Raw genomic sequence first — 23972 nt, forward strand, 5'->3', positions numbered from 1 at the left:
GAAGTTCTGGTCAAATCTCAATTAAATAAAAGCCACCAGACACTCCGCCACTGAACTGGGAGAGAGGGGGCAGATTTCAATGATGATTTCTATTTGTTTGCTTTGCTGAGCGTATCTATCCCCAGAACCTTTCTCCCCATTTCTTAACAAGACTCGTAGCATCACAACTTTAATTTTTTTCCCTAAAGCTATGAAAACTCAAATTTATTTTCCAGCCCTTTGGGTGCCATGAGCCCAGGCTCATTCAGATTTGACTCTTTGGGACAGAGATGCTGACTGGGATTGCTGGAACCACCAACAGCGAAGGGGAAATGTTTTCCTTCCGAATCCATACGCAACGGATGTTACTGCATCATGAAGCAGAGGTAAAGCAGAATATCCTTGGCTCACCGTGCTGCTTGTGGAGACGTGCAGAATGAAGTTTTGACTCCCTGAAGTCCCTACACATTCGCTAACCCAGCACTAACCAGCATGGAAAATGTCTGAAGGCACGGCATTTACACTTTTAAGAAACATCTATTCATTTCAGTTCTGCCAAAGCTCAATACGTTTATAGATTTGTTCATAATTATTTTTAGAGTAGAATTTTGTTTGTTTGACAATATCTGAAAAATGAAATACCTGGGGCAACATCGCTGAGTGCAGCTGGTACACTGGAAACATGGGGAAATACTTGCTGTAATTGTGAGGGGTTTATTTAATACTTCTTAACACAGAGTTAACTCATTCGGTGAGGACAGCTCGTTTGACGGGCTGATAGCGCTGCCCTCTCTGTCGCACCGCGTGAGCTGCCCACCCTGTCCTGCCCGTACAGACGGGACTGCGCTTCCCAAGGGCTGAGAGCAGTGTCAGCCTTTGGCTTTTCTCTGCCTGTTCAGTTTACCAAAACACATACTGGCACACACACCCCCACCCCCCCCTTAGAGGTACTAGTCAACAACAGGCTTCTTCCTTACTCCAGATAGTCACACTTTGCAGTTAAGCAGCGTTTTTTCATCCGGTGACCTCAAAGTACTCTGCAAACATTTAATTAAACCTCTCTGCCTCCATGTGCAATAGGTACCGGTCCCTTTGGCCAGAGAAGCAAACAGAGGCATACGGAAACACCAGCAATCTACAACTTAAGCTCTTTTAAAGAGTTTTCAAATAGGCAGTCAAACCAGAGGCATCCAAAGTCAGCAATGAAAACACAGGCATGGGTCAGCCCGGAGCACAGAGATCCACAGCACCTTCTCCCACCGGCACACACCAAGGACGACAGGCGAAACTCTGGGCGCAGCCACGCGGGTGGGAGCCAGCAGCATCCCGGGACGGCAGAGGGCCGGCGCTGGGTTTCTGTGCCATAAGGATGCAGAAGGCTCCGGACCCGCCGAGCTGCGAACTGAAATGCAGGTTAACAAACCTCCTATATTCTTCCCACCCATTCTGCACTTTCCATGACCTCTTCCTTTCATCGGTAAAAGTAAATTGAATTCAGCACCTTTAAAGACCCTGTCTGGATCCATAACATTCATAACCATGCTGTAACCATGAATGAAAAGCTAAGCGAGAGTATGGTTTGTATCCAAGGGCTCTTTTGTGTTTTATATGTTTACATATACCAGCCAATGGTCAGCAAATAAGCGCCACGGCTTGTAATGAAATGTTCGAACCAGCTGTTTTAATCTGCAATTTAATTTCATTGTAAAATATTAAAGTTGTTCCGATGGTTGGGTTGGTACGGCTGCTTTATATGAAAAGGATTGAGTATCCCAGAGCAATTATACTGCACCAAGCACATGCTATGGGTATTATATTCTGTATTGTTATTTTGTTCCATTAAAAACATTAAAAAGCCTTCTTAATACAGCATGACAGAGTTTTAGGTCTCTCTTTTTTGTTAGAAACAGGTAGCAGATGCTGAGGACAAACATTAAGGATCTTTTTGAAAGCAGCATGAATTTTTCAAAGTGCTAAAAATAAATAAAGTTTAAAAAAGCTAGCATGCAACCAAGCAAAGAGGGACTGAGGAAGAGGAGAAGATTTCCATGTCACACAGAGGAAAGTGCCCCAAGTTGATGGTCAGCACGTGGCAGTGCCTATGTGACAGCGTCTGGTTGTTCCCCTGGTGATGTATTAGAGTTTGCAGCGTCAGGAGGTAGCTGGGAGCATGGTGCCGGCGCTGCCTTTCCTGCCATGCTGTGGTCTATCAGGGTGATGGAGCGGCACTTTTCCCTAGTGTCTTCTCCTGCAGTGCAGTACATCATTAACAAAACAACCATTCTTTACATTAGTAAAATAATAAAGTAAAGCTAAGCTGTGTGAAATTATTTTACATCACTTCTGACATTGACTTTTGTCTTTACCAGCAGCTGCATTATGGCACAGGATTAAAATATCTGCTCTTGTTTACAGCAGTGCTAAATTTAGGTGGCTGATCCCTCCTTTCTGTGCTCCCACATCACGTCCACGCTCGATCTCTTCAGGCCACTATAGAGACAATGGCTGGAAAAAGAAGAAACCCCCTCACAAACAACAATTTCAAATGATTCCCACTTTTTTTTTTGGCAAGTGGGCAGGGTCAGTGCAGTGTGCTGCTGGGTAACCACCTTTCTTATTTTCGTATGGTTTGAACCGTACGTTCATGTTTGCCTTGCGATACCGTGATGCCTTGAGATAGTTTTCACTTTATCGAAGCAATTCATAAACTGACGCCTTTTTCTAGGTCCACCAGAAGAGCAGGCCTGTGGGTTGGCTTCAAAGGACAGCCAGAGGCTGCTCTTCCAGCAGGTACAAGTTGCCCCCCTGCCCCAAATTTCACATGTGACCTCGAACAAGTCCCATCACTCTCAGTGAGCAGCATCTCGTGCCGCGGTCCCTCTCTGCCTCGCTTCTGGGCTGTTCATCTGCTCCCGTGACGGCTGGGATGGATATAAGGCTATAATGAAGAGCTTGTGTCGGTACCATTGGCATACCCAAAATACAGAGCCTTTCTCCACGTGCTGTGACTCACGTGTCTGTTAAGGATCTGGCAAGAGGGACACACACATGTTTCCCCCGGCAGAAACTCCCCGTCTCGGAGGCAGGAAGCATTACAGCCCCGTGAACCCGGTGCTTTAGCTAATCTAAAGCCCTGTAGGGAGTCGAAGCTAATTAACTCAGCGCTGTGGCATCCTGACATAACTATATGGCTTCTGGGACCCAAGCTAGTATTTCTACCCAGCAGTCTGCTGCGCTACGTGATATATCTGCTTGGCCAACGCTTGCTCCGGGGTCCCCAGCACAGGACAGGGAGAGGCAGGGATTGCGCACCCGGCTGCCCCCCGCCCCCAGGCTCTGCGGCAGGCGTTCTCCGTCGTACCCATGGCCACGTGTCGCTCGGTGTTATTTGGAGGAGTATGTGCTACTTGCAATGCATTTTCCTGAACATAAGCTGGAAATTACTGATTTTTACCTTACACAGCTAGTATAAAAGCACTAATGTCCTAATGAAGAGTCTCACTTAGCTAAATGCTTCATACAGCTGAGTAAAACAAAGAATTTTACTAGAGCTTAACCCAGTCGTTAATAAGCATTTTAACCCTGACCTTTCAAATCAATGATCTACCACTGGTTTTACCTTTCAAGAAGGAATTCCATTTTCAAGTGATAAAACATATTTTGCACTCCTTACAATCTAATGATTATTCTCAGCGTTACTGGATATATGAGGCCATCAAACCATTAGAAGGTATAAAATGTATTAATGTACAGCATTCACGGCTACATTTGCTTTAGAGTCAATAAAAGGGAAACAATTTATAAAGGGCATTTATGCTCATTACAGAATATCGATAGATTGTTTCTCCCATCGTTTCTGAAGTATGAAGGACTCCCTTTCGTGATGGATGGGAGAGGATTTGCATAAGCTCTTTGCTTACCCCCTGAACTTCTCCAGCATGGAGCTGTGTGCAGGGGTTTGCGGCCAGGCTTTGGTCTGGGGTGCATGAGGGGTGAGACCACATGTGGTACCCACAAATTCTTCCTTCCCAGGGGACCGAGCATCTCAATGTGGGAGTTATTCTCAGCAGCCATGTGAAAGCTCTATAGACATCTGTGGTGCTTTCAGCACCAGACATTAATTATCACAAGGCTGTAGGCAAATCGGGCTGAGGTTGGAAAAGAAGAAGGGAATTTAGTTGTGAGGAAGGTCAGGGCTGGAGTACAGAAATGATGGCAGAGCTTTGCAGAGCACCTTCCTAAGCAGTAGGAGGATGAGGGAGGCTGCTTGACACACACAGGGGAAAAGCCAGAAAGGAATTATGTGCGGGGTAGAAGAGGGTATAGGAACACTGGTACTATAGCTAGAGGCAGAAATTTCATAGTTTGTCCTAGTGAATAACTCAATTAACTGCAGAAATAAAATCCATGAAGAGACAAGTGATTAAGGCACTGGCCTGAACCTCAGCAGACCTGGATTCGGTTCCTGGCTGATTTCAGATTGCTGTCTGACTTTTGGCAAGCCTCTTCAACTCTCTGCGCCTTGGTTTCCCATCTGTTAAAGAGGAATAATAATATTTCCTTTCTCTCCTGTCTATTCCAGCAGCAAGCTCTTCTGGGCGGGCACCGTTTCTCTCACAGTGTGCGTACAGGACTTTGCTCGCTGGGGTTTCGATCCTTGCACTAAAGCAGGACATACAGGAACAGGGTGCCATGCCATAGAAGCCCACTTATTTACAATTTCTGATGACTAGGGGACTAAAAGACATGCTATAACTTGTTAAACAGATTTCTTAATATCAGTTCTTCAAGGACAAAAGAAAAAAAAGAATCAATCAGTAAATTAGAGAAGGAAAGTGACTCACGTCTCTGTTAAGATTTGTAAGAGCCTGAACTCTTATATCACAGTTTGAGAGAACGGAGAAAACATTAACCACAGCAGAAAAGCAGAGAGTAGGCCTTCGCCATTTCTGATCTTGCTCATTTACACGTCTGGCTTCTCTATATGGACTGACCTTTCCAACATTTCTCACTGACAAGCCATCTTCTCGATGCACATAGTGGTTTCCCGTGCATGCGTGTGCTCAGGCCCATCTGGTAGGGTGAAACTGTGCCCACTCACAGGCGCACACACACACTGCAAGGGAGACTAGGTACTATCAGTTGCAGAGCACTGGTGTAAGAGGACAACCAGCAAATACATAAAATCAAATCTCAGCTGCAGACACTTTCTGGTAATAAGCAGTCCCAATTAGAAATGCAAATGTCACTGAAAGGGAGCATGCCTGTTGACAGTAGACTTTGAGGAAAGCTGTGGTTTTAGTGCTAGCAAATTAATCTTTAATTATGAGCACGCCTCACTTCTGAAAGAAGTGCCCTGCACACGCTGAACGGACAGCATGCGAAAGTTTCAGGCTGTTGCTTCCTTCTGTCAAATGAGACGTCTCACCCCCAAAAAGCAGAGGAGAGCCTTATCGTCTGCTGATGGGTTTAGTGCCCTAGTTCAGCTCGAGCTGGGGCTGCCCAGTGTCATTGACTCTCCAGATGGCAAGAAGTCATCAACCCGTTAAAAATGCTGGTAGTAAAACAGCATGACTCCCATGCTCTTGATAAATGTAAGTATCTAGATGAAGAATTATCAAGGTTTGGGTTTTCCAAGGGACGGCAGAAAACAGCCCTTGCTCCTGCAGTCCCTTCCTTCCCCGGCTTGGTCTCCTGCCCTCCACACGGAGCACACCTCTCCAGCAGAGAGAGAGAGGACCACAAGATGCTACAGCAAACCCTTCTTCAGGCCAGCGATGAGTATGTCCAACACCTCCACTCCCATGCTGGCTGGATTATTAAAATAACATTTCCACTTCCAAGTAAGTAAATAAATCTCACTGGCAAGTTTGTCTTGTGACAGCCAACATCTTGTCTCCCCGAGAACTGGGCTGGTGTCCCGCAAAACTGAAAACCCAACGCTCTAAAACCTGAGTGCAACAGCCAAGAGATACACCAGATCCATCTTCTGAGGTAGCAGGTACAATGAAGGAAGCAAATACATTCTAGAAATCCTATTATTAAAGTTACAAAAATAGTTTAATTTCTTAAAGTTTGAAGTTGTGAGATCTTGCTGTCATTTTCCCAGCAAGCTTTTATTTTTATAGCCTACAGCTAAAAAGCTTTGCCCCAAAAGCTTTGTTGCCCTAAAGAGGCCATGCTGCATACCCACCTCAAAAGGCCCAGAACACCTGGTTTCAGGCACAACAGGAAGATCAGAACATACCTTATCAGAAATATGCGTATGTGACACAAGAGCCTGCCGCCTTCTTGGAGAGATGCCATAATTGACGGAACAAAGTACAACAAAACTTCACATCACTGGTGGATCAGAAGCACAGAGGTAACCGAAAGGCTAGAAAATTACAGGTTTACTGACATTCTGCTCAACCTTACCCATTCTTTATTGAAAAGAGATAATAACTATCTATAGGAGAGCTGTCTTAAGGCTCCATTCATTCCCTTTCGCTAGCCCAGCTGAGAGGTGGTATAATATAACGCACACTGGCATCTGGCATGTCATTTAATTACACCTTCAGCTTGCTGGGAAAATGTTTGAAGTGTCAAGGTAAGCAAACTATAAAAATATATTTCCCCTGCTACAGGAGAGCTCCTGCAATGGCAAGCAGAGAAGACGGGGCTTGCTCCAGCCATTACTCTGGGTCTGCGCGAGGAAGGTGATGCGGAGGAGTCTAATTCATGAACAATTATCGCCCTTTGATAAGACACCATCTGCTCCCGGCAGCCTGGCTCCAATTCCCCAACAGACACTTGGGAATTCTTCCCCAAATAAACCATTGGTGTAGCAGGAAAACAGTACCATTGGCTCTAGTTAAATTGTGCCTCCTCACATCAGCACTGAATATGCCCCGTTCCTTTAACAAAGAAGAAAAAAATTGTCAGGAGTGGTAGAATGCCAGTCACCACCACCGAAAGAGCCAGGCAGGGCTTGTTTTAGCTCATCAGCCAGATATGTGCTCTGCTCAACCGTGAGAGGCTGTTAGACATCACCTACGATAAGGATGAAGGTAGACCCATATATCGGTACTAGTGGGCACTTTCTAACCAGTGGTGACTTTTTTACCCCGAGCTGAGTCAAGGAGCTCTTTTAAAGAGCGCAAGCACAAGCTGATCAGCAAACCAAACAGTCAGGTGTTGTGATTCCCTAGTGAAGCCCAGTGACGTCCTCCATGAGCCAAGGAGAGGTCCACACACCCATGAGCTAGCCAGCAAGTTGAGGACTTCCAGGTTTTTGTCACTTCTGTGTCCTACACTATGTTTGTAAGAGAGAAAAAAAAAAAAAAATCTCTAATTTCAGAGACAGCTATGCTGAGACAGTTGCCCCCATCCCGCGGTGCTGGGGGTACTCGGCTGCATTTTGCTTAGCTCTGCAAGCACCGCTCCTGCAGCCGGCGGCTGGCTCCGGCAACGGAGACAGCCAGCACCCTTCAGCTCCACTCCTCTCCATGACTGCTTTTAGGTCACCACATATTTAAATGCTCAGTTCTCATTTTCACTGCTGTGAAATAAGATTGGTCTCTCCATCAGCGCTCCTTCTGGGCTTTGATGCTGTGCACACAAGGGACAGGAGCCTGGAGGGGTGGGGGGGCCTCAGCATCGCACCCCAGTTCAGTCTGCACAGTAGTAAAGCTGCAGAGAACCTCACCGCTTTCTAAACCAAGATGACCCCTGAGCCTTTGACCCTGCAAGCCAGTGAAATAAAGCGGAGTGCGTTAGGGCTGGACTTGTTACAAGTAATTGAGGTGAAAGAAATAAATCACATATTTTTTCTCTTTGTGCATTGGGGAGGTGGGGGGGGGTGGGAGGAAAGGAGAAGAAAGTTCAATGCAGATATTAGTCACCTTGTTTTGTTCTTACTAATGGAAATTTCTCAGAAACCAAAATTAAGGGTGTGGTATAAGAACTTGAAGAGAATAAAATTAGCTAGAACCCACATCCTAACTTTTAAACCCAGTGCCTGAATGCAGGTGTCTGCAGCTGAGCATGGTATTTTTGTTTCAGTTCATCCGAGGTATGAGTCATTTCCATCAAAAGAGGAAGATGCCTTGATCTGTGTGCGAACGAGCGCTGGAACAGCAGCTGTTGGAGCAAATACAAACATCCATGCCAAGGATTGTAAGGATGGAGTTTATCTAATATGTAAACAACCACCTGCTGCAAATGAAAAATTACACCCACAACCACCTGAATAAGATAAGCATATGATGGGGGAAACGAAGAGACAGAGTTATTCATTTGTTGGAACTTTTGAACCAAACATCTCTTTTTCAACAGAACAGTAGGATGTACGAGGAAATAGTACTCCTTGCCTCAGATCTGCTCAGCAGCATTTATTTTGTCTAAGTGATTTTCTTTTCTTTGCTAAGTCTGGTAGAGATGAAAACACTAACCCAAGGAAGATAATTAAAAGCTAAATGAAACCTCATACAGCTGTGCTACTACATGGCTAATGAACATGCAAATATATACACATGACAAGGACATAATGCAGACTGGCTGCCTTGAGTGGTTAGTGCAGATTTCCAAGAGCTGGAAATGCTATTGATTATAACCGAGCTAAACTTCCTGACTCCAGACTTCAAAGATCAGCCTCAATACAATCATCACGCAGCGTAGGGGAACGTGGCTGGAAGGAATTGATGAATAACGGCTTGGAGGCCTGAACGTTCATGCGTAGGATGGGAGATGCCCCCTTGGCTGCTGAGTGAGGCTCCTCGGCAGCCAGGACCAGCGCCATATAATCCTCCTCAGCATCTTGGCATGCTCTGTCTTGCTGTCAACTAAGATTTTGGAGTTGTGGGTTTTAGCTGGGATGTTTATTTTTGCCTTCCCACTTCACTTGGCAAGATGCTGATATGCGGAGGACATATTTCTGGGAGGACCAGGGCTGTAGGTAACACGTATAAGGTAAAGCTTCTGGGAGCCTATCAAACAGAAGGCACGGACAGCATGGAGATGTTCTCCTCTGAGGGTCTGCTGACGCATCAGCATGAAGGAAGACCAAAACAGATTTCCCTTATTAGTTAAAAAATACCCAGCTGAGAGTAACCCCCCAGCCCACCCAGAGATGAGATGAGTGAGTCGGGGCTCAGCCCCGTGCAGAGCAGTTCTCCCGTGGAGGGGACCCAGTCCTCCCCGCTGCCGCCTTGTGCCCCCTTCCCCAGCCACGCCGTGATGGAGGCATTGCAGAAACAGAGAAAAGCTCGTTCCTCCTCCATGACGACCACAGAAAGGGCACATAGCCTTGGGGATGGCCATGGCCGGGAGAAAAGCATGGAGAGATGCAGCACAGCCTTAGACCTGGGTGAAGATGGCTGAGCCACGGGGACAGCCAGGAGAGAGGACACCTACAGAAACCAAATTTGTGCTGAACACAATGGTTAGTGCATAAAAATTAATCAAGTACTACAATGACTTGCTTTATTCATAATACTTAATGGTCATGTAATAGGAGTTTTTATTCAGCAGTTAAAGTTCATAAGTGCAGGTTTTACATGTAGAAAGGTATTATGCTGATAGTTTAATTACACACCTTTCTGCACACCAAAGGAAATGGGTTATGCGGGTTTTGTAATTAAAGAAGGACTTCTGAGGGGAAATGAACTTTGCAGTTAGCAACATAATATTTGATTTTTATCAGATGTTTTTGTTTTGAATTTGCCAGCACTCAGTGGTGGTGTAAACAGGTGAGAACGCTCCAAACTGCGTGAGGTGTCAGGGCGAAGCTTTGAAAATGCAGCATAAAGTAGCAATATTTAAAAATAGCAAGGGTGAGCATGAGGCATAAACATCATGTGTTTGGAAGGCGCTCCAGAGCTCTGCCCATGCAATTATATACAGTACAAGTCTGTCCAGCACGTCTAGGAAACAGGGGAAAAACCCAACCCGAACAAGGAAGTGAAAAATAAACCCTAGTCCTTGCCAAAATAATAAAAAAGTTTTACTTTTTATTTGTCTTATTTTTGTTTTCAATAAATTTCATGGCCAGTGAATATAATTTTCCCTTCCTGCATGCCTACGAAGGTGGCAGAGCCAAAAAGGTGATGGATGTTTGTGCGTGTGTGCGTTTGCTGTTGGAATACACAGGACTACTCTCAATATTCAAGGCAGAGACGGGCACGAGCCACTGCCAGGTCAGGGCCAGCTCCTGTCTCCCTCTAATAACGATGTGGACGTCTGTACTAAACGTGGTGGTGTCAGGGAAGTCGGTAGTTCTAGGGCTCCTCCCTTTTCAGGTTTTAAGAGGCTCTGCTTAGAATAACTTCATTTCTATAAACATATCAAAGCACATTAAAAGTATATGCTGGTATATACACACATATATTTATAAACTACTAGGAGAAATCCATTTTTCTAACACAGCAGACACACCGACAAGGATTTTTCTGAAGTCTGAAATATTTCAAACATCACCAAACGCCCCTCCACTCGTATGATATAAACTGACAGGCTCTTATCGTGCCCAACACAAATGAACATTAACAAGCAGGTTGAACCAAAAAAAAAAAAATTAAAAAAAAAAAAAAGAAAGGACTTTCCAAAAACAATAAGCTAGGGCAAGGCCTGATGAAATATTTTGAGTACGCCCTTTCCTTTCTGGCAGGATTGGAGAGCGACTGCCCTGGATATTATGATTTGCCGGTGAAGGTGGAGTCCAGGTGACGGCAGACGGCGATGCCCGTGACGGGGCTCCCGTTGCTGGCAACAGCCTCCTCAGGCACTCTGGACCTACCCGTAACATTTGAAATCAGGCATCTCACACCCAAATACAGCGGAATCGTTTCAAAATCCTTTTAATTGGAGCGGACACTCAATAATTACAAAAGTAAGAATTGTGTAAAGGGTGTATCCAAATATACTGGACAGTTTTTTGAATTTCATTGGCCAACTGCATAAATTAATGAGAATGAGAAAGAACTGTAACTGTTTTTCTCTTATTAAATCCATACACTTTGGCTCTACTCATCATCGTTAACATACTGTTAAAAGAGCTGTTACTGTATCTTTCAACCCACATCCCGCAATCAAGCCCTCCCTGCACTGCTGTGGATTTCAAATACTCACTTGTTTAAAAATAGAATGTGGCTTTTTTAAAAAAAAAAACCCGACTGCCAACTGAATGCAAACAGGTAAAAATTAACATACACAATTGTCAAGTGTCAAATTCAGCTCCTCAGCCACCAAGATTTACATCGCCTGGGGAGTGGAGCTCACAAAACTGTGAGGCTGCATTGCCTACAGGCAGAAGTTGTGCAAATAAACATATACGCTTAATTTTTTTTAAGTTACACGGTGTTTACTGGGTGTGTACACACACACGACTCGTGCTTTGTAATCTGCGCATTTATACAAAAGATCTGGTAAGCCCGGACCTGACAGCTCAGCCTCCACGGGGCAAATTTGGGGTGTACCGCACGGTTACCAAGATGCTCCCCGTGATATCCGTTTGCCCGAGTTCTCCGCCCTTGCAAAAGAGGATACTGTTCCAATTTTTTTTTTTTTTTAAGTCTAACAAGGGCGCTTATAACAGGATTAACAGATATTCCCCCCACAAAGTACAACTGCCTCATATCAGAGAGAGTATTATACCAGACTTACGACTAGGCTTTACTGTATATGGAAATGTATTAAAATGAATGTATAGCTCAAACACACTCATCACCCATTGTATTGTTTTGTGGAAGCCACTTCTCCCACGAAGGGCAACCACATGTGAAGGGAGAGAGTCCAAGTAAGTATTTGGTAAACATTAGAAAATGAGAGACAAATAGCGCTGTGCAATTGCACCATCTTACTTCAAATACCCACTCAGAAAAAAAAAAAAATTCCTTCGCTAACAAGCCAAGCCTGGCTCCCTAAACCGGGAGGAATCGCAACGCGGGTAAACTTGCAGAAATATTTTTACAATTTTATTAGAGGTTTTAATTCAGTGCTTTATCTACCTCTGTTAGTCTGCAAAATAGCTTTAAATATTCAAGTGGTAATTAATGAATCTTTTATGTTGCAAATCAAACATTTTCATCTGTGCTGTGGTACAGTGGCAGCGAGAAGGAGGGGTTTAAAGTGTAATTGTTTCTACTATTCCCCTCGCAGTGCTGAATGCCTTTTTACCCTTTATTATATCATTGGCTTTTGCTTCAGTTCATCAGCGCTTCGCCACATCTTATCGTTCGATATTTGCTGTCTATTTTTTTTTTTTTTTTTTTCGGTTCAAGATTTCTTACTGTGCCTTTGCCAGAGACATTCCTAAGGAGATGGAAACTCTCTGAATGTGGAATTTTCGCATGAGTGCAAAATAATAAAAAGCATGTGTGTATTAAAAAGGGATCAACTTAATGGGAAATGAGCATTGGGTTACATTAATATTCTATTACAGTAAAAATCATATTTAATAAATTTTCTCCAGATTTTTCAGAATCTTACTGTATTTTTCTAAGTCGTATGCCAATCCAAAGAAACAGTGTATATGATACATTTGATTTATGTTAAGTAAATAACCTGCACAGCCCATTTTTTGGTTTAAAAAAAATATTAAGTGTAGAAACACACACCAGACTGAAATGTGTGCTTAGTTTCCATCTGCTAGGAGGAATAGTGTTGGTCTTGTGCAGCAGAAAGCCTTTATAAACAGTATTCTATTTTATTGATGCTATATGTGGATTTTTATGTTATGTGGCAAGAGCAGGAGAATGAAAACATTGTAATTTAGCCTAAACCATAAAATTATACTAGTACTAAAGTAATTACTTCACGTATTAAAATACGGTTTCCTTTACTTTCTTTTGTCATCACATAAAATTAGGCGTTGAGCGCTGCAGCACAAAGGGGCCGGAGCTTTTCTTGCCTTCACAAAGGATTGACACATCCTTGATCGTACACCGTATCACCCGACCCTTGTTGTTCTGTGACCCTAATTAATATTATACTCAGTGACATTTATGTATCAGAGCAATAAGCTAAACAGGAAACAATTTATGTCACCTAAAGCTTTTTAACAAATCGATGCAACTATTTGTAATTGCTTGTTTCACAAGATTAAAAGTACTCAGCCTTGATCTTCGCCCACAGTTTTGTGGCCAACATGACCTGTGCTTCCGTTGTAAAATAGGAGTGTTGGTGATCAGCACCTATTTCCATCAAGTAATCCATATTGCTAATATTTCTGGAATTTTAATGTAGTTACAATTTATAGCCGATCAAATGTGGTTACCTAAATTGCTGTTGCTAGTAGACAGTTTAACTGTCTTTATTAATTACAGTATAATTTAATGTTTGAGTACAGGCACTTGTGTTGGTCATTTTTACAGCCAAAGCAGTTATGTGCCTTATGACGAACCATTTTAGCATTTTCAATGGAAATTTGCTAATATGATGAGTGATAAAAATGTCAAACTCTGGTAAATAATGGTTATTGCTTTGGCTGGAATTAATCCTTGAAAGGACGGTTACCTTCAAATTAACATTACAACTTGAAGAAAAAAAATGTTTTTCAGGCTTCTGAGATGCATAAAAAACGGCCACTGAACTCCTCTAAATAAATACATACAAAACCCCACAAGGTGGTTGGTTTTTTTTTTTTTCTTTTCCTCCAGGTAGACAGAGAAATGTCCTGTGGAATAAAAAGGGAGGAGGAGCTATTTTTTGTTAAATACCCCAAGGTGATGTTGTTTACTGTTTCTAGCTCTGGTGCTTCGAAGATATCTAACGAAGCTAATCAAATGGGGCAAAAAGGACTTTGCTACGCCTCAGCCCTGGGGATTTGGGGCAAAAATGGGTGCAGACAGCATGGAAGCTGCAGACACGCATGAGGGCCGCGTCCCACCACGTCGGTCATCGCCACCGGGGGAGGCGGCGGTTTGTTGCCACCAACGTGGCAGTATGAGGCTAGTCCCTTAATTGAGTCCAATAATGTGGAATTTGTCATAGTCTGTGATCGCGGCCCAAGTTAAATGTCACTGTTCAGATCATCTGCAGAGAGCAGCTGGGTGCGCACCGAGCACGTCGGCTGCCGCGTCCTCCTGGGCCTCCAGCTCCTGTGCTGGGACCCCCTTATCTTCCTTCTGCTGCTTTTCCCTCCAGTACAGGAGAAACCCAGAAAAACTATGCACTGGCTCCGGTTTTCTTTGGAAACTACTCAGAGACACATTGCCTCACCGCTGACCATAAAAGTGCTTTTCAGCTGTGGTGGAAAACAGCGTTTCTGACTGGAAAAGGTATTTCCCAGCTGGCTGTTGCTGGTGGCAGCGCTGTGAAGTAGGAAGGCGTTTCGTGATGTTCCACGATACGGCTGCCAGGGAGGAGAAATGGGATTATTAACACCAAGATGATACAAAACGTGGTGTTCGACGTCCAGCAAGGAGCCAGGCCCCTCATCCGCTGCTAGGGCAGCATTAACTCAGCAGGAGGGGAAGGGCCTGATCCCGCTCCTCCACTCGGTGCCAGTTCCGCAGCACGAGCTGCATTTGGCACCTACCCCAGCAGCGCTCCTGAAATCGGAGGCCACGGAACGTCCCCAGATGACAAACAACACGGTGGGGTCTCTCCCACCTCACGCATCCGACGGGCACGCCGGCGCCGAGGTGTCGGGGAAGGTGAAATACCCCAAGTCATCTCCGATAGCTTCATAGCTCAAGACCGGGCCTGGCTCCCCTCCCGGTGAGCCGGACGGGGACACGTTGCCCTCAAACTGAGGAGCCGAGAGCCCTGCTGGGATTCCTTCGGGGACGTATTCCCCTACCCGGAGCCGACTCTCCCGCCCGCGCTTGAGAGACGCAGAGCACTCCTGACAAAGCGTAAACCAAGTTCTGGCTTAACACCCTCCGCCTGCGACTTAGGATAATTTTAATCCCCAAAGTGGGACCTCTCCGGTTTACTAAAATCTCACTAGTGCTAAAAGTGCAATAGATGATCAAAACCAAATTTTATTCTCTGTATTTTGATTCTTAAAATCTACCAGTCAATACCATTTTGAGACACATTATAATGAGTGTGCAAAGATTCCCCTCCCTCTCCAAAAAAGTAGTTATCTGGTATAATTTTATGATAGAATATTTTTATAAAATCATTTGTACTAATTTAAGCATTTATCATTATATGCAAAAAGATTTCTTGATGAGAATATTATAGACGGTGCATGTTTTTGACATTAGCATTTTATTTGGATGACTAATCTTGCAGATGTGAAATTTTAATGAATTATTCATGAAAAATCTCTCCTCTGAAACTTCAGTTTGCTGCTAATGCTAGTTATTAAACATTTTATTTTTCTTTATAAAACTTGACGAAGAAAATAAATGTGTGCTTACTCAAAAAAAAATAAGGTGGGTTTTTCCTTTAAAGTTTGTCCCAGGTGACACTGCGACTTGGGACTTCGCTCCTCGTGGTTTTGTGGACCAAGCGGTTGATCCTGCAAACCCCTTTTTCCATACGTACCGTGTGCGTGGAACCCCTCCTACCGAAGCCAGCAGCACAGCTCCCATTAGGGCACCGCACTTGGAAGGATTTGCACGATGAGGCCCCAAACCCCTTCTTTCATGCTCTCCCCTTTGGGGTCCAACGAGAAAGCAAGTGCCCTCAAACTCCCCGCGACCCTAATGGTCAAACGCCGATGGGCTTTCTTGGAAAAGTGGATTAATTCTTCGAATGACAGCATCTTCCTCGCTTCCAGTGCTCAAGCAACAAATGACCACCCTGTCCAGACCGGCCGTGAAACCGTCGCTAAAATAGCTTGCGGTTTGATGTGGTTGGGAGAGACCCAAGGAGACCGATGAGTCTATCCATGAACGTGCCGGGACATGGGTGAGATGCAACCAGCTGCTCCATGGACCAGCCCGGGGCCTCAGGGGATGCGACACGGGAGTCATTGGCAGGGGGAAAGGCAAAACAAAAACTTAGGACATGGCAACTTGCATTACCAGTGTGAACAACCAGCATTTTTATTGCATTTGAGAATGCTATAATGTCAGTAATTAGTACTGACTACACAACATTTTTTATTGTCTGTATCAACAGACATGGAATGATGGAATTACAGTTGATGTAAGGAATGAGTTTCTTTTATGCCTTATCAAAAAAAAAAAAAAAATCTTGTTACTGGCAGCACATACACACGAAGCACCATGCTAACAGTCTGGACTGTACCATTTTCATCAAGGCTTATGGGTAGAAGATACTTTGTTACCTGTTCTGGGCCCATTAAAATGCAGTCGTTAACTGCAAATTCACCTCGCAAGACTAGAATACTAAATGACTTCTGAAACATCTAAAAACTCACTCTGAGTTCATTAACCAAAGGTACCAAAGGATTTCAAAAGAGTTTAAACACGTTTTTTTTTTCCATGCTATAATGAACGTGAGATTATTGGCGACCTGAAAACTACAATAGTTCAAAATTATTTTAAAAAACTTTATATATATATATATTTATGTATGTATATATATAAAATATCTAATGATCTTCAATCTTTGTAGAACCAGAATCCCTGCTCCGGTCTCTTCCCGAAGCGGGAGCTCCAGGAGAGCGGAGGTGCAGGACCTGCAGCGGGACTCTTGCGAGTGAGAATCAAAAAAGGTAATTTTTTTTGTGGTCACTTATTCTACATAAGCCTTGATTTTTCATTTCACCTCTAGTTGAATGCAGAAACCTAACAGGTTTTACATTTACAAACTTTTTTTTTTTTTGTGGACAAGGAAGGCTTTGACTCTCATTCCTGACAGCGATTTACCTGATACATGGTACTACTTTCATAATGTACGCTTTTCTTTGAGAAAAAAAACATGTAACAAATTGTCTTTACATCTTGGCACCTTGTAAAGTTTTTTTTTTTTTATACAAAAGTTCAATAGTTTGACACTCCCCATTATTAATCACTACTTCACTGATAAACTTTGAAAGTGTGACCCTGGAATTCATCATGCAAAATATTTACTGCAGCAGGAGAAAAACATTTTTTTTTTTTAAACGACTTTTTTTTTTTTTTCCTTTCAAATATATGACCTTTGTTTAAGACAGCCAGAAAAGGCAGTGGTAAGATAACAGAAGGGGTGGGAAAGTATCAAAAAAACCAGCTTAAACACAAAAACTGTACAAAAATGCTTCGATCAATGATAACAGGAGAAAAAAAAAATCTGTCAACTATGTTACAATTTAAAAGCTGAAAAAAAAAGTCAGGGATTTTCTCCCACATGTCAGCAAATGTCATCCAATATTCTTAAAGCAAGGATAACTAAATAAAATACATGTGCAGCGTATTCTGCAATTCCATTACATACAGTAGTTTTTTTTTTTCAAAGCTATTTTTTTAGTATAGTTAATATAAAGCAGTTGCACAAAAAGCAAAAGGTGTTTTGACAAACAGGTCTGCATTTATTCCTTTTGAGGAATGATATCTAAAAAAAGGACCTTTCCACCTTTTCCTCCCTCCCCACCCTCCCCCCAAAAGACAAAGGCTCACACAGACACAGTGGGATATATATGTACAACATAATAAACCCCTCCCTAAAGAAGCAACTGTATATCCAAAGGGATACAGAATCAGAATTGTAAAAATCATAGTGAAGTTTGCTTGATGTAAAGCCTGAGATTTTCAGTTGGTTCTTCTGCAAGGCTGCGACACCTGCCAGATATGTTAAAATCTAATTTTTTATTTCTTTTTCTCTTTTTTTATTTTTTTTATTTTTGCTACAGTCTTTAGACTAAGCATGCAAGACATACAACTAAGTGCAACTGAGTGAAATGTATTTTTTTATTTACTCATTCCCTAACAGTTTGGACTGAGGTATGCGTACTAACAGTTTCTCATGCTGTTATCTTTACTCATGTCTAGCTACACATGCTGAGAATGAACTAATCTACCAGATTTTTATCCCCTTCTGAATACCAAACTAACCAGCAAACCACTCAGTTTAGAAGCACAGGGCTCAATTCTCATGATCCCCATCTGGCTACCGCCGGCACGTCACGAAGCTGCCTGGATATAATTTAAATGAAAAAAAAAAAAAATGTTTCAAATGACCACAGACTGCCCTTTTTTTCTTTTCTTTTTTTTTTTGTCTCTTGAAACAGAAAGCAGAGTTGAGTTTTATAAAAGTAACTGCCAATAAAATTTCTTGTACCAAAGCTTATGAGTGGACAGGAGTGTTATTTCCTTATGAAAAATGCTGACCAAAAACTAAACAAAACTGAGCAAATGTGCCAAGATCAACCAAAATTAAAGCCGTCATCCTAGCACAGTCCCGAAACAGAAGCGGCACACAATCTGTAGAACCAAAGACCAAACAATTTTTTTTTCATTTAATTCTAGAAATACTATTATGTGGTCCAGTTAAATTGTGGGAGCTTTTCTGTTCTCTTCTGTATTTTATTAAACTGCCTCCTTTATCTGATACTCTAATTTTCCGCGAAATAACTGTGTCTTTGCCTTCTCCAGCTCCCTTCTCATAGCTCCACCAGTAACACTGATTCCTAGTTTTAGCCTCAAAAGCTCTCCTCGATTCCTCTTTACAGACTTTCATTTTGGTCACTGTAAAGAATTGCAAATAAAAAGTAACAACTTTGGTTCAGACATCTACTTGGCCTTCTAAATTTTCTAGAATAAAGGAGCAGTTTCCCTCTCAGGTTAGCAATAGCCCACATCTTGTCATTTCCCTCTAAATTCTTCAACCTCCTTTGATCAACAATAAGAGGATATTTGGCTTCATAAGATAAAGCATATAACAGAGAACATAATTTACCTTTGTGTAATATCTTTGGTAATTTTAGGAAAAAAAAAAGGTACAAAGAAGAATATAAATTAAGCTCTGAAAGGCTTTTTGAAATAATAAAAAAGCTACAGTCCTACATAAATAAATGAGTGACGGAAAAGTGGTTGCAGAATGAAAACGTTTAGGTGTTTGGTGACCGAGGTTTACTGACCTATCGCAACAGATTTTGTATGTCATGTTTGCTTTGAAGAGCCTTGCTGGTTTTGCCTAACAAGCCCCAGCGCAAATTCTCTCCCAGCTCTCCTGTCTCCTACGGCGAGGTTTCCATACTGGCTGGTGTAATATTGCATAACAATCTTAACTGCAGTACTGGATTTGCACAGCTGAAAATTAACACTTTAGCATTAGTGGGGCTCCGTCCTTATTAACTCCCGTAACAAGTTCAATCTGAAATCTAATTTGTATTCAAACAGATTAATGCCACCAAGCAATCCTGAACTGATGTTTAACCGTGAAACATCACCACGTACAATAACAGTTTAATGAAGTCATCTTTCCAACCACTATTTGCAAATGCAAATGCAAAAAGAAAAAAAATAAATTGTAATAATAAACGTATAGGTGCCCATCTCGGTAATCTTAGATATTCCAGAAAGACTCGTTGACCCATTAGGACTCGTGTTAAACAACCGAGAACTTGCCACTGTACTATTCATCCTCTAATAAAAGTGAACCCTGTTGGTGCTGCATATGTTTCTTTGTGCTGTTCAATTTTGTGGCATTTGCTAATATTCACCGTTGCTGCCAAAGAAAAGAAAAAAGAAATAAATCAAAAAACCCAAACCAAAAAAAAGAATTAAAAATACTGCTTTGTGGAATGAATCTGTGTTGCTTCCTACAGTGTTTCTATGTTCATCTGTCATTCATTCTCATTCTTGCAGTACTTCGTTCCTCTCTCTCCGTTGGACAACCCTTCCACATGTATAGTGCAGCATTTGGGACCTTTTCAAAAAACAACAACAAAAAAAAGGAGACACCGAAATGGAATGTTTCCCATAGCTAAAGAAAACATGGTGGCATCTGAAGGAAACTGGAATGAATGACAGAAAAAACTACAAACGATTCAATGACATTCAGCTTCGTATAATAAAAACACCTATTGACATTCATCACAAAGTACAGAAAACGTTGAAGCCTCCGAGAGGCCCTGGGCCCAGATGAGGCCTGAGGTCAGAACTTAAAATGGTAGAGGAGAAGTGGGGCGGGGGAATAAAAGCAATACATTAAAAAGTTTGGGATAATTTTTTCTTTTAACCCCTCCCCGATATACACGCTCACACGCACACACACATATCCACACACGTGCACACACAGGCCTTCCCCATCCCAAATGGAAGCGGAAAAAAAAAAAAAAAAAGAAACCAACCAAAAAACAAAAAAAAATGGAGTAAAGGCAGTGATAATCAACATGCAGTACTGTGCAAATATGTTGTCCATTGGAATCCTTAAAATCTGGGCAAAGACTTGATCTGCAGTTCAGGTGTACATGCTCAGTTTGATGTCCTCAAGTGTCCAAAATTGGCAGGACCTGCAGTCCACAGCTGGCTGCTAAATGCAAGTGAATCAGTTTAGCAAATTTACAACACTGATGTTGACTGTAAGAGAGGAAAATCCCAAGTACCAAACAAGTCCATCCAATGCACAGAGTACAAATTCCTTTTTTCAACAAAAAGTAGAAAAATCAAAAATACTCCCAAATGGGATACTTGATGGCACTAAGAGTTAACATATTTCATAGTTGTCAAAGTGGACTGAGAATCCTCCAGACTGTACAATAATGGAGAGATTTCACAGCTAAGTTTGACGTGTTCTTCCAATCTTCATTCTCAGGGTAACGATGTCAGACATACTCATTCTATGTCCTCATTTACAGGTTCATCTTCATAATCTCTGTCGTGATCAAAATCTGGACTGTGGTTGGCTGTTGTCACTAAGGATAGCGGGCCTTCATTTTCATCTGGATCTAACGGTTCTTCTTTGACATGCACGGGGTGCCTGGAAGAACAAAAATACGGTCAGTCGGCAAGTTGCTGGTTAAAGAACAGTTTTGACAGCTCGAGTGGTTTGGGGAGAAAGGCGAGGTGGTTTGGGCGTTCAGACCCGGTGTGCCAAGCCTAGAAGCTCCAGGTCACCAAGGAGAAGACCCTCAACTTCTGCGCCGGCCACCAGAGGCAAGCGAAGGCTACGCCGGGCAGGCAGCGCTCAACTTCCCGGGGAAAACACTCTGGGAGGATCACCTCGATAGGGTTTCCATCTCGGGATCGAGAGAGAATGCTCTCAGCTGACATATTAAGTTGATTAATACAATCTTTGGATAAATAAGCGGAATAAGCATCTGAACAGCAAAGCAGCAGTTTGTCAGCCTGCCGAGCCGGCGGAGGCTGGGCTAATCATCGCTCGCTGTGTGTGCGGCATCTCTCGTTAACATGCAGAACCTGTGAGACAACTCTCCAGAGGACGACCCCAAGTGAGGTTCTATCATTAATCAACTTCAAGCAAACACAGCAAAGAGACACCATGATACATGCTTTAAACTCCAAATTAATGCATATTTTTACAAACTGTCAATAAGGGAAGAAAAGCCCTGCCAGGAAACACAAACAGAGAGGAAAAGGCTCGCTCAACACAACAATATGATAAGAAAGCACAGTCCTAACGAGAATAATAACACTGTCAGCTGTAAACAAGGCAGAACATGATCCCCGGCTCATGGTGGGCACAAGGATGTACTAAAGAGATGAGATCTGCCAAATTTCTCATTACGGCATAGCACATGAATAACCCGCAGGGGAACAGGGCTTGGTCATTCAAAACGGGTATGATAACAATTGAAAAATGTTGTTCGTAAATCATATTTACAACAAATCCTATACAAATACAAATTACCTTTTTTTTTTTTTTTTTGTTCGGCAGCTTTTGAAATGTAAAATAGCCATGTGAGTCAATAGTGTCTTGTTGGTGGGACTTTATAGGAAAGTAGGATTTTATTGACATTACCAAGTATTAATAATGCGACACAGCAATGGAGACCCTGTTTGCTTCCTAAATAATTGATGTTGTAGGCAATCCCTTAAAATAAAGTGTTAATGAGTTCAAGTCCCACTCTGTCTCTCATTGAGTTGATATCCACCTCCTAGAGTCTTGTTTTTTCTCCATGCAGGCTGATTTAACCCTTTCATGTAGGCTACGTGAAAACATAACCCGAAGTGCAAACCTTCATTTGTAAGAACTTCTTCTCTCCTTGCACAGCTTTGCTTTAAAATGAATGATTTAAAATAGCTCCATTTTATTTTATGTTTTGTGTGGATAGGAACGACAATACTGTTTGTACTCCATTGCACTGACGGACAGCAAGAATAAATCACCAACCAGGGAAAAGGTACTCAGTATCCACGTACGAGCCAAAGGTAACCCTGCCTATTTCAAGTGACCAGGGTGAACCAGTTGTACGCTTGTATAGTGTGCAAAGCTGTATCGCACCCTATTTATTTATTTCGGCTTGAGCCTGGATCTGTTTAGGAAGCATCTAACTTGCTGACTACACACATTTTTAACGTGAGCTGTGAATGCCTTTCAAGTCCCTGCATATTTCAACTTCTTGAGTTGTAAAGTGCTAGATCAATACTTAAGTACTAACTGCACCTTCCAGCCCATCCAACAAAGGAACGGTGAGGAGAAGCGATGCAGTATCCACGTACACACACCTTTTCCCTTCAAATTCACAAATAGGTGTCCTATCAACACATCCCTGGGAGCAAAGAGGTTCTTCTGCATGTCGTGTAATTTTTGCAAAAATTACAAGGAGAGAGACATTGCTCATACAATTTTGACCTAATTGTTGAAAAAGGGGGGGGGGGGAAAAAAAAAAAACGAGGAGACGATTCAAATATCATCAGAGAATTTATTTATTCAAATAAATTCTTAACAGAGGTTAAGTATTAGCATAAGCATGTAAAAAGTCTCGCAAGCAGATCGTCATCTCAGAGGTGTGTATGTGCTAACCCTTCTGGCGGCTCCTGGCCTGAGCCAACATGAAACCATGCTGATTATTTGCAACTAGAAAAACTTATATTATGAATGGGCTGTGGGGGCCTCACTTGGGAGAAAACATAAAATGAAAACCAGAAGAAAAAGGGGGAAAGAGCGGCTACACATAGAGACCGGTAAAGCGTGTACTACTCGGCCTTTACGGCAGGGATCTTTTTTACTGCTGTTTTAATTTAAAGGACTTGCTTGTTGGCCTTCTGGTTTTGATGCTGCTGCTGGGCTTATTTTTGGTTTTGGTTTTTTTTTTTAAAGTATTATTTTTGAAAACGCAGATGGGAAATTTTCAAAGGAGAGAGGAGAACGCGGGTCACGTGCAGCAAAGGTGGCCTCAGCACACGGACGGGCGTTTCTCCAACGGCTGCTCAGGGGCCACGTCTCCGTGTCCCACCGCATCCCCGCACCGCCTCGTGCTCGGCCAGAGGGCAGACGTGAACGGGTGCCGGCAGATAAGATAGGTACCCGCTGCACTCACAACCACCCAAAATGCTGTGAAAGTTCCTTCAAAGGCCCCCAAACCTTTCCAAAGCAAACTCTGCCCCCCTTCTGGTTTTGTTATGAAAGCAGGTGAAACCAGGTGGTTTTAACTGAGTTTCTCTTTGAGGTTTGGTGTGGTTCCCAGAAATCGAAAAAAAGCAAAACTTCAGGAGTGAAGAGCAAAGCAAGCACCAAGTTATGAAAACGGCTGCCTGACCCCGAGCGAGACAAAGCCAGAGAGGGCCACAAAGCCACGGGGAGGCACAGCCACGCCAGCCTCCTCCAGCAGCTCACGTGATGGACAAACGTCAGACAGCGAGCTTGGCAAAAACTCCATCCCCCAAATTAGGAGGGTTATCTGGGTAATACAACCCCCCCTGGGGAGAGATCTGCATGGAAAACGACGACGACAAAAAATTCAACTCCTTGTGTCAGTTGACACCACAAAGTGGTGTGTGAGGAGGAAACCTTACTGAATCCGTGATTTTACTCAAACATTTCAGAGCAACTGAAATAAGTAAGCTTAAATAAGCTCAAAGGCGAAGGGAGACCTCTGTCTCCCTCAAGTAAGCCTGAATCTGTATTTACCACCTCACCAAACCCCCAAACCGGGGAAGGAAAACTTCCTTTAGAGACTAAAGAATTCAGTCTTTTTAATTACAGAAAAG

At 42.8% G+C, this 23972-nt stretch overlaps 1 protein-coding gene across 1 annotated transcript in view; it reads right to left on the reverse strand.

The window, feature by feature from the left end:
• Positions 1-19540: 19540 nt before the first annotated feature.
• Positions 19541-23972, reverse strand: part of FOXP1 (forkhead box P1) — a 225644-nt gene continuing 221212 nt past the window's right edge. Inside the window, exon 17 of the mRNA XM_009329822.1 lies at positions 19541-20778. Within this exon, the coding sequence (XP_009328097.1) occupies positions 20634-20778 (145 nt within the window). The 3' untranslated portion in view covers positions 19541-20633. The remainder of the gene's footprint in view (positions 20779-23972) is intronic.

The sequence above is a fragment of the Pygoscelis adeliae genome, unplaced genomic scaffold, assembly GCF_000699105.1.
Source record: "Pygoscelis adeliae isolate BGI_AS28 unplaced genomic scaffold, ASM69910v1 Scaffold67, whole genome shotgun sequence".
In the NCBI taxonomy this organism is placed as follows: Eukaryota; Metazoa; Chordata; class Aves; order Sphenisciformes; family Spheniscidae; genus Pygoscelis; species Pygoscelis adeliae.